This window comes from Physeter macrocephalus, unplaced genomic scaffold (assembly GCF_002837175.3).
Source record: "Physeter macrocephalus isolate SW-GA unplaced genomic scaffold, ASM283717v5 random_52, whole genome shotgun sequence".
Lineage (NCBI taxonomy): Eukaryota > Metazoa > Chordata > Mammalia > Artiodactyla > Physeteridae > Physeter > Physeter macrocephalus.
In genome coordinates, this window is record NW_021145337.1 from 128,202 (window position 1) to 138,816 (window position 10,615).

Consider the following 10,615-nt stretch of genomic DNA (forward strand, 5'->3'; position numbering starts at 1 on the left):
CCACATGCCGCGGAGCAACTAAGCCCGTGTGCCACAACTACTGAGCCTGCGCTCTAGAGCCCGTGCTCCTCAGCAAAAGCCACCGCAATGAGAAGCCCACGCACTGCAGCAAAGACCCAACGCAGCCAAAAAAAAAAAAATTTGATCTCGATTCAGAGTTCCTTAAATTTGCTGTTGAGAAAGTAGATTCACATACCCAAGGAGTCCCAGACTTACATAAAAATGTTCCAGTAAATGAATTGTGTATTCGATTTTCTTTCTTTCTTTTTTTTTTTTTTTTTTTGGTGGGATCTTAGTTCCCCAACCAGGGATTGAACCTGGGCCCTCAGCGGTGAAAGCACGGAGTGCTAACCACTTGGACCGTCAGGGAGTTCCCTGTATTCGATTTTCAATTTAAATAAATATAATTTAACAATTCAGTTCCTCGGACACATTTCAAGTGTTCGGCAGTGTGGTGTGGTTGCTGGCGACCATATTGAACAGCCCACATAGAGACCGTTTCCATCCTTCTGGAGAGTTTCCCTTGGACAGCCCCAGGCTTATAGAATGAGATCCAAACATCTCCATAGGACTTTCACAATTTTCTAGAACACAGTTCCAACCTATCTGGCTTTATTTATGGATTTTGTTTTATGCATGGTCATTTTCCCATGCCTCTCTTTCCAGTTTGAAAGCCCTTTCATCTCTTCCCCCAGAGAAATCTCCTCTTTCGGGCTGGGCTGAAAGGCAGAGCGTCCTTGAAGGATTCTCCCCTTCTCCCCGCAGCAGAATGAATCGATTCTGCTTCCCACGGGATCTAGAAGAGGAGGCATGGTGCGTGGGAAGCAGCACAGGCCCGGCCAAGCCCCCGGACTGTGGCTTGCTGCCCTCGGAGCTCCATGCCCCATTTCTCCTGAGACAGGTTTGAATGGATCTTCTAATGCAGTGCTAGCCCTGCCCCGTTGGAAAAACAGAAGCAGACAAAGGACGGCACTGTGTCCTTCTCCAGCTGCCCGGGGGCTGCCGAGCATGGGACTGCAGACAGGAACACACCCTGGGTCCAGGCCATGTAATTCTAGGCGGGCATCAGTTCTACAGGGAAAAAAAAAACGGTTCTTTGCCCTCACAAAAGGAAATATGTGCCTGGCTGCTCTGATTCTCACTTTTCAAAATGAGAACTGGTTGGTTTGTGTGTCCCTGTGTGTGTTTACTTTTTAAAAACTATAACATGTATACAGAAAAGGGCACATAACTTAATTGTACAACTCGAATTTTCACAAAGTGGACATTCCTGTGTAACCACCCCCAGATGAAGAGAGCATGACTAGACACCCTCACCCACCAGCCTCTTCCAGACTCTCCTTCCCCTCCCAAGAGTAACCGTTTTCTTAACTTACACCCCCAAGATTCCTTTTGCCTGCTTCTGAACTTCGGGTACATGGCATTCACGGTGTGGGTTTCTTGGCATCTGGCTTGTTTTGCTCAGTATTTGCCATAGTTTGTGGTTGGCTTTTGAAGGCCTTTGTCTTTCCCGTCACTTGAAACACTGTTAGTAAAAACTGCAGTGGTTAATTTTTTAAAAAAAAGAAAAAGGAAAGAAAAGAAAAGAAAAGAAAAAACACTAGATATGAAAGATAGGTCTTGGTTGGGTGATGGTTTCAAGTGTGAAAAAATTTATGTTCACATTTGGCTGATGTTTGCCCTGGGGATTTGGGTAATTTTCTCTTGTCATCATCTACCTTCTTTCTTTTTTTTTTTTAATGGAAATGCAAAGGGTGAGCAATACCCAAGGCAATCTTTTTTTTTTTTTTGGCCACTCCACTAGGCATGTGGAATCTTAGTTCTCCAATCAGGGATTGAACCTCTAGTGGAAGCGTGGGGTCTTAACCACTGAACCGCCAGGGATGTCCCCCTACCTTTTACCTTTATGTAGGGAATCTCTTGTTAAGGTTCTTATTCTCGGGTCTGGAAGGGATGATGTTAACTCCCTTTCTGGCTTTTGGACAAGACTGGACATAGGTCATTTCCTGATTGTTTGTCAGTTAGAAAATGAAAGAAATTCAAAAAGATACATGTACCACAATGTTCATTGCAGCACTATTTACAATAGCCAGGACATGGAATCAACCTAAATGTCCATCGACAGATAAATGGATAAAGAAGATGTGGCACATATATACAATGGAATACTACTGAGCCATAAAAAGGAACGAGATTGAATTATTTGTAATGAGGTGGATGGACCTAGAGTCTGTCGTGCAGAGTGAAGTAAATCAGAAAGAGAAAAACAAATCTAAAAAAACAGTACTGATGAAACTTGTGGCAGGGCAGGAATAAAGATGCAGACGTAGAGAACGGACTTGAGGTCACAGGAGGGGGAGGGGAAGCTGGGACTAAGTGAGAGAGTAGCATTGACATATATACACTACCAAATGTAAAATGGATGGCTAATGGGAAGCAGCCGCATAGCACAGAGAGCAGCTCGATGCTTTGCGACCACCTAGAGGGGTGGGATAGGGAGGAGGGGAGGGAGGCTCAAGTGGGGGGGGGATATGGGGATATATGTATATGTATAGCTGATTCACTTTGTTGTACAGCAGAAACTAACACAACATTTTAAAGCAGTTATACTCCAATAAAGATGTTTTTTAAAAAAATGAAAGATTGAGGGTGGAAAAGAGAGATGGGGAGATGTCAACTGAATTTTTTTTTTTTTTTTTTTTTTTTTTTTTTTTTTTTTCTCTGTACGCGGGCCTCTCACTGTTGTGGCCTCTCCAGTTGCGGAGCACAGGTTAAATTAATTAATTAATTAATTTTTGCCTGTGTTGGGTCTTTGTTGCTGCACACGGGCTTTCTCTAGTTGCGGTGAGCCAGGCCTACTCTTTGTTGCGGTGCGCAGGCTTCTCATTGCGGTGGCTTCTCTTGTTGAAGAGCACGGGCTCTAGAGCGCAGGCTCAGTAGTTGTGGCGCACAGGCTTAGTTGCTCCGCGGCATGTGGGATCTTCCCGGACCAGGGCTCGAACCCGTGTCCCCTGCATTGGCAGGTGGATTCTTAACCACTGTGCCACCAGGGAAGCCCCTGTCAATTGAATTTCTGATCTCGTGTCTTCTGGTTTTGCTTTAGGTAAAATGTCTGCTCCAGGATCCTACCAGGCGGCTGCTGGACCTTCCTCGGTGCCAACTGCGCCCCCATCCTATGAAGAGACAGTTTCTGTTAACAGTTACTACCCCACACCTCCAGCACCCATGCCTGGGCCGGCTACGGGGCTCATGACAGGCCCGGATGGGAAGGGCATGAATCCGCCTGGGTACTACACCCAGCCAGTGCCCGTCCCCAATGCCAATGCAAGTATGTACGGCCTCCCGGGCCCCCTTACCTCTCCTTGGCCCTCAGCCCTGGGACTCCGTGAGAATCAGGAGAGTGGCCGTAGTGACTGTGCCCCAGAGTCTAAGCAAAGTGCCAGTCAGTCCAACTTTCCCCCTTGTCCTGAAATTTCACATCTAGTCTTGGGTTCCATGTCAGTGAGGCTTTTGGCTTTTCCATAATAAAGCACAGTTTATGAACTTTCCCACGTCCACCATAAACTGAGCCTCTGGTGCTTATCACAGAGGCACGACCAACCATCCCAGAGAAATTTGGGAATGGGAGTGTGCTTTTGGGGGCTCCTGCCCTTCCTGCTGAGGCTTGGCGGGAGAACCCCTGCCCCGAGGCCAGGGCTGGAGTAGGAGAGGGAGAGGATGCAGCCGTGAGTGAGGAATGGGTGAGCTGAAACCCACCCCAAGCCCAACATTAGTGCAGGTGATTCCCCTGCCTTCCAGCAACTTCTTCATGTCCTTGCCCTTTGGTACTTCCTGCTGCCCATCTGCACCCAGGTATGTAGCTGATTCAGTATTACAAGCAGCCCAGAGAGCGGGCCTGGCCCGTGAGTCAGACTGCCTGGGTTTCCCCATCTGTAAAATGGGGCCCATCAAGTACCTACAACCGGAGGCTGTTAAGATTAAATAAGGTTCTATGAGTAATCACTGGATAAATGTGAACTATTGTTCATTGTGCTCAAGTGACTTTGACTCCTTGAGATGGAAGAGGAAAAGATAACAACTTCAGAGTATTTTAGATCACACTCTGATCAATAAATAACTCATTCTTGCACCACAAATAACCCTTATTAAAATTTACGTGTAAGTGCTAAATTATGCTTTGATGCTGCTCTTCTTTTTTTTTTTTTTTTTTTTTTTTTTTTTTGTGCGGTACGCGGGCCTCTCACTGCCGTGGCCTCTCCCGTTGCGGAGCACAGGCTCTGGACGTGCAGGCCCACCGGCCGTGGCTCACAGGCCCAGCCGCTCCGCGGCATGTGGGATCCTCCCGGACCGGGGCACGAACCCATGTCCCCAGCATCGGCAGGCAGACTCTCAACCACTGTGCCACCAGGGAAGCCCTGATGCTGCTCTTCTGCAGGGGGCAGGGGCGGGGGTGTTTTCTAGGTCTTTCTGGGAATATTGTCTGGTTAGCTCTGGATAGCAGTTCATGTCCCCTAATATATAGATCACAGAAATGGCATCTCAATAACATAAAAAAGAACAGAAAAAAGTCACTTTGACAGAACTACAAGCTTAAACAACTTTGCCGAAAACCAAAAGAACGTGCTAAGCTCTGAGGGCTTTGTGATTTCTATCACCCTAGGTGCTCTTCTGATGCTTGTGGATATCCGCGCATGGTTTTCACATAGTTTTCTTTTTTTAGCATGATTTCATATACTCACTGCGTGTATCAATATGGTCCCCCGACTTGTAAAGAACTGGGCCAGTATCCCCTGGCTTGGTAAACGCCAGCCTTATTACTGGGCATTGGAGTTTGCTAAGGAGACCGTGTGAAATGCAGGCTTGTTTATGGAGGATTCACTCTGTACCAGGCACGGGGTGAGGTTCTTTACTGCCTTTGTCCCGTTTAATCCTAGCGACAACCCTTATTATTCCATTTTTTAAAAAACAGCTTTATTGAGATAGAATTCCCATACCATAAAGTTCACTCTTTTAAAGTATACGATTCAGTGGTTTTAGCATATTCACAGAGCTGTGCAACCATCAGCACTAATTCCAGAACGTTTCCATCACCCCAGAAAGAAACCGCCGTCACCCTCCATCCCCCCAGCCCCTGGCAACCACTAATCTACGGATGAAGAAAATTGAGGCTAAAACCCATCACATCACTGTTTCTGAAATTACCATCTGCAGACCACCTTCGCAGAACCACTCAAGAGCTTAAAAAGCGGTTTGGGGACCCTGCCCCAGACTTGCCGAATCAGACGGTCTTGAGGGCAGGACCAGGGAATCTGCATTCTTAATAAGCTCCGCACTTGAGTCCAGAGACAGTTGAGTTTGAAAGCCTGGTGGAGCTGTGCCAAATCTCCTCCAGAAACACACAGTCCTTTCCCCCATCTCGTGTGTGGAGGTTTCCAGAGCCCCTCAAGTGGTAATTCTGGAAATCTGCCACTGTTTTCTCTTCTTCCCTTTTTGTCATTTTTCTCCCTCCTCACTCATCCCCAATTTTTTTTTATTGTGGTAAAATAACACATAACATAAGATTGATTACCTTAAGCATTTCTCAGCGTACAGTTCAGTGGCATTAAGTACGTTCACGTTTTTGGGCTATCATCACCACCTTCCATCTCTTTTACATTATAGAAAACAAACTCTATACCCATTAGATGGCAACTCCCCCTTCACTCTCTCCCAGCCCCTGGCACCCACCATTCTACTTTTTATCTCTATGAATTCAACTACTCTAGGTGCCTCCTATCTGTGGAATCAACAGTATTTGTCTTTTTGTGACGGGCTTCTTTCACTTAGCCTGATGCCCTTAAGGTCCATCCATGTTATAAGATGTGTCAGAATTTCCTTCCTTTTTAAGGCTGAATAATAACCCGTTGCATGGATGGACCACATTTTGTTCATCCATTCATTTATGAATGGACGCTGGGTTGCTTCCACCTCTGGGCTCTTGTGAATAGTGCTCTCCTGAACATGGGTGAGCAAATATCTGTCGAGATCCTGCCTCTACTGTTCTGCATTTAATGAACGTCTTCCTCATTTACTGATCGCCCGGTTTGTTCTGTTCCTTCCATCAGTTGCTGTGCAGACAGTCTACGTGCAGCAGCCCATCTCCTTTTTCGACCGCCCGGTCCAGATGTGTTGTCCTTCCTGCAACAAGATGATCGTGACTCAGCTGTCCTACAATGCCGGTGCCCTCACCTGGCTCTCCTGCGGGAGCCTGTGCCTGTTGGGGTAAGTCCGAGGTCCACTCAGACCCCGGGCTCTCCCGAATTCCTCTCTTGTAGGATTTCTCAGCCTCAGCACCTACTTCTGTGCTGTGGGGGCCTGTCCTGTGCCCTGTAGGATGTTGAGCAGCATCCCTGGTCTCTACCCACTAGATGCCGGGAGCTCCCCTGCCCCCGTTGTCATAACCAGAAATCGTGCCCAGTTGAGAACCACTGCCCTCGACCATATCAGCCCCTGGAAGCTGCTGTCCCATCATTTCTTCTCAGACCACTCCCTGCGTGTAGGGACAAGCATAGCAGCCATTTGTATCTGTGTACAGCGATACCCTTGGGGATTTCTTTTTCTTCTAGAATTTCATGACCTATTTAATAATGTTTGCTTGACCCTAAGAGAAGCTTTAAACAATCTGTACATTAAAATATTTTGTAGTCATCTCTTCAAAATTTCTTATCCTTTTAGGACCCCCAGTAGTTTTCTGTTGCCTACACAAGGAGAATGTGTAAATGTTTATGTCTGCGCCAAGGGTATTATGTTGAAAGAGATAATACTTTCTGTTCTGGGAGAAGGTTGAGGAAGCACCATTTAATTTTTTTTTTTCCAAAAAGATAAAGCCTCCTTATTCCTGGCCATGCAAGTCACTCAGAAAACCATAAGTGCTCCATTTTCTTCCTTGAAGGAAACCGTGTTTGTGTGTTTCTTTTCAGAGGCCCTTGCCTGGCTCTTTCCTCATTATCTTCTCATGACCTGGGTGGAGGGGGAATCATGGTTCTCTTCCTAATTTTGAAGAGAGGCTCAAAGCCCCTGAGAGCTTAATTAACTTCCTTGAGGACTTGCATTCAGTGGGGAAGAAAGGAGACAGAAAACATTACATAAAAACTCATCGTCCTTTGGACATTCCTGTTAAAACTAACTGTTGTCTTTGAAATCAGGGAAGGACAAAATGGAAACTTTTATCGAATATTGGCCTCTGGCTTTCAAATTGAGGCAGCTTTTTCTATCCGTTCCTCCTTTTCTTCCTTAAATGCAGTACTGTGTGTTCAGATCCTGCCTCTCACAGCTGTGTGGCTCTGGGCAAGTGACTTCACCTCTCTGTGCTCCAGTTTCCTCATCTGTAAACTGGGGTGTACTAATGCTCACCTCCCGGGGTGTTGAGGATAAAGTAGGTGGCTGTGTGTGCATTGCCTCTTGCAGCCATGCCCGCACTTGTCAGGCGGGAGGTTAGGATGATCTCTGAATGCACTGGCTGCCCTTATTTGAACTCAGGTAAGCTTAGGCAGTAGGAAATTCCATTCATGAGATAGTTTTCTCATCAGGATATTTCCTGATTCTGCTTTATATAAATCAGTGTCTTCCTGTAAAATGTTGATTTTTTTTTTTTTTTTTTAACTGTTTTTTGGCAAACTTCGGTTGTAAGGCTGTGGGGTGTTTTCTGACACTGGCCAAGGCTCCAGCACCAGCTGCGTGTGCAGTGTCTCAGTTCAGCTCTGACACTACCTGGAGTTGGTGCAGACCCCACAGCTTAAGGGCTCAGTCCCACAGACTGCCCCCCACTTCAGATGCCAGTCACAAGTCGTAGGTCACCTGTACTTCTGACCGATCAGGGGTCCTGCTATCCCCTCTTCGGGTTTGATCATATGCTAGAATGAATGGCTCACAGAACTCAGAATGGCACTTTACTTACATTTACAGGTTTATCATACAGGAGACAGACAGATGGACAGCTAGGTGAGGAGGTAACAGGGCAAGATCCAGATAGGTCCTGAGTGCAGGGGCTTCTGTCCCCTTGGAGCTGGGGTATACCACCCTTCCGGCACATAAATGCCAGATTCACCAACCAGAATCTCTCCAAATTAGCTGTTCAAGTGTTTTTATAACCCAGTCCTCAGCCCCCCATTCCACCCCAGAGGTCTGTAGTTGAGGTTGAAAGTTCCAGCCCACTTAGTCACTTGGTCTTTCTGGTGACCAGCCCATCCCCAGCCCGTCTAGGGACCCACCCTAATCACCTCATTAGCATAAACTCAGGTGTGATTGAAAGGGGCTCTTTGTGAATAACAGAAGACACTCCTGTCACTCAGGACGTTCCAGGGGTTTTGGAGCTCTGTGCAGGGAAACAAAGACCAAATATATTTCTTCTTACACCTCAGGCTGTATGGAGGTCCTGCCTGCGTGCGCTGATGATGGATTATGGAGGTTAAGAGACGTGATTTGTGGAAATTTATATGATTGTTGCTGTGAGAAGCAGGCTCTCTGTATGGAAAAGTGATCAGTCCAAGACAGGAGTCAGCAAACTACAGCCCAGGGGCCAAATCCAGCCTATTTTAAGTTCTATTGGAACACGTCACGCCCTTTATTTACGGATTATCTGTGGCTGCTTTCATGCTCCAATGACAGAACAAGACCCATGTAGCCTGAAATACATACTCTCTGGCCCTTTACAAAAGAAGTTCACCGATTCCAATCTAACACTTAGAAAGATGCCTAAATGTCCCAAGACTTGATAATACACCCAGAGCAGTGTGTCTGTGGGAGCAGCCTTGGCAATGGCTGGGGTCTTAGTTCCCCAGGGCTGCCATAACAAATTACCACAAACCTGGTGGCTTAAAACAATAGGAATTTATTCTCTCACCATTCTGGAAGCCAGAAGTCCAGAATCAAGGTGCCGTGCTCCTTCTGAAGGCTCTGAGGGCAGAATCCTTCCTTGTTTCTTCTAGCTTCTGGTAATCCGGGTGTTCTTTGGCCGTGGTGCCTCACTGCAGTCTCTGCCTCTGTCTTTACGTGGGCTTTGTCCCTCTATTTCTGTGTGTCCTTTTCTCCTCTTATCAGGATCCCGGTCTTTGAGTTTAAGGAGCCCACCCTCATAATCCAGGAAGATCCCATCTTGGGATCCTTAATTACATCTGCAAAGACCCTTTTTCCAAATAAGGTCACATTTATAGGTTCCAGGGATTAAGACTCGGACATATCTTTTTGGCGGCTATCGTCCAAACGACTGCAGTCTGTAACACTCTCCATGTGTGGCCTTTTTTGTTCTAGGTGCGTCGCGGGCTGCTGCTTCATCCCTTTCTGTGTGGACGCCCTGCAGGATGTGGACCACTACTGTCCCAACTGCAAAGCTCTCCTGGGCACCTACAAGCGCTTGTAGGACTCAGCCAGACCTGAAGGGAGCCGTGTGCTGCAGGAAGGCCTTTCCGACTCTCGCCCAGCCCCGCCCCTGGTGAAGGCTCCATTTTGGTGGTCTCATCTCTCCAGGGTCTCTACCTTCGTGTCTTCTTTTGGGGGGAAAAAATCGCAAAAATGACACAGCTCCAAGCCCCAGAAATTGCTGCTTGGTGTCGTGCACAGGACATGCAAAGACATTCTCCTTGAGTGTTGGTTCAAGGGTTTCCTGCCTCCCCGTTTGTGACCCCGTCATCCCATCCAACTGTGATCATTGTCCCGTCTGAGTATCTTCTGGTGATTTGCCACTGGCTGGCTTTTTTTTTTTTTGCCTCAGTGGGCCTTTCTCTTGGTGGTCTCCAACTGAGAAGCCCCAGATTGCCTTATTTTTGAAGCTGTTCTGGCCCCAGTACGGCTGAACCAACCTTCAGTGCCTACCGTCATAGCCATCTGTTTCCACTTCTGATGACAAAAATCTTGCCTTACAGTCTAAGGGCTTGGCTCTCAGATTCTGCAACTGCAGGCTTTTAAATAGCATAACCACTACTGTCCCAACTGCAAAGCTCTCCTGGGCACCTACAAGCGCTTGTAGGACTCAGCCAGACCTGAAGGGAGCCGTGTGCTGCAGGAAGGCCTTTCCGACTCTCGCCCAGCCCCGCCCCTGGTGAAGGCTCCATTTTGGTGGTCTCATCTCTCCAGGGTCTCTACCTTCGTGTCTTCTTTTGGGGGGAAAATATCGCAAAAATAACACACCTCCAAACCCCGAAATTGCTGCTTGGAGTCGTGCACAGGACATGCAAAGACATTCTCCTTGAGTGCTGGTTCAAGGGTTTCCTGCCTTCCCCGTCTGTGACCCCAAGTTGTCCCATCCAGCTGTGATCATTGTCCCGTCTGAGTATCTTCTGGTGATTTGCCACTGATTTTTTTGCCTCAGTGGGCCTTTCTCTTGGTGGTCTCCAACTGAGAAGCCCCAGATTGCCTTATTTTTTAAACTGTTCTGACCCCAGTATGGCTGAACCAACCTTCAGTGCCTACCGTCATAGCCATCTGTTTCCACTTCTGATGACAAAAATCTTGCCTTACAGTCTTAAGGGCTTGGCTCTCAGATTCTGTAACTGCAGGCTCTTAAATAGCACACAAATTCACTTTAATTTCTTAATTTTTTTTTTTTTTTTTTTTTTTTTTTTTTGTGGTATGCGGGCCT

At 47.1% G+C, this 10,615-nt stretch overlaps 1 protein-coding gene across 1 annotated transcript in view; it reads left to right on the forward strand.

Moving 5' to 3' along the window:
- LITAF (lipopolysaccharide induced TNF factor) overlaps positions 1-9,577 on the forward strand; it is a 79,013-nt gene extending 69,436 nt beyond the window's left edge. The window contains exons 3-5 of the mRNA XM_024123412.3: positions 3,104-3,328; positions 6,105-6,261; positions 9,289-9,577. Coding sequence (XP_023979180.1) covers positions 3,109-3,328; positions 6,105-6,261; positions 9,289-9,397 — 486 coding nt within the window. The 5' untranslated portion in view covers positions 3,104-3,108 and the 3' untranslated portion in view covers positions 9,398-9,577. The remainder of the gene's footprint in view (positions 1-3,103; positions 3,329-6,104; positions 6,262-9,288) is intronic.
- The last annotated feature ends 1,038 nt before the right edge of the window (positions 9,578-10,615 follow it).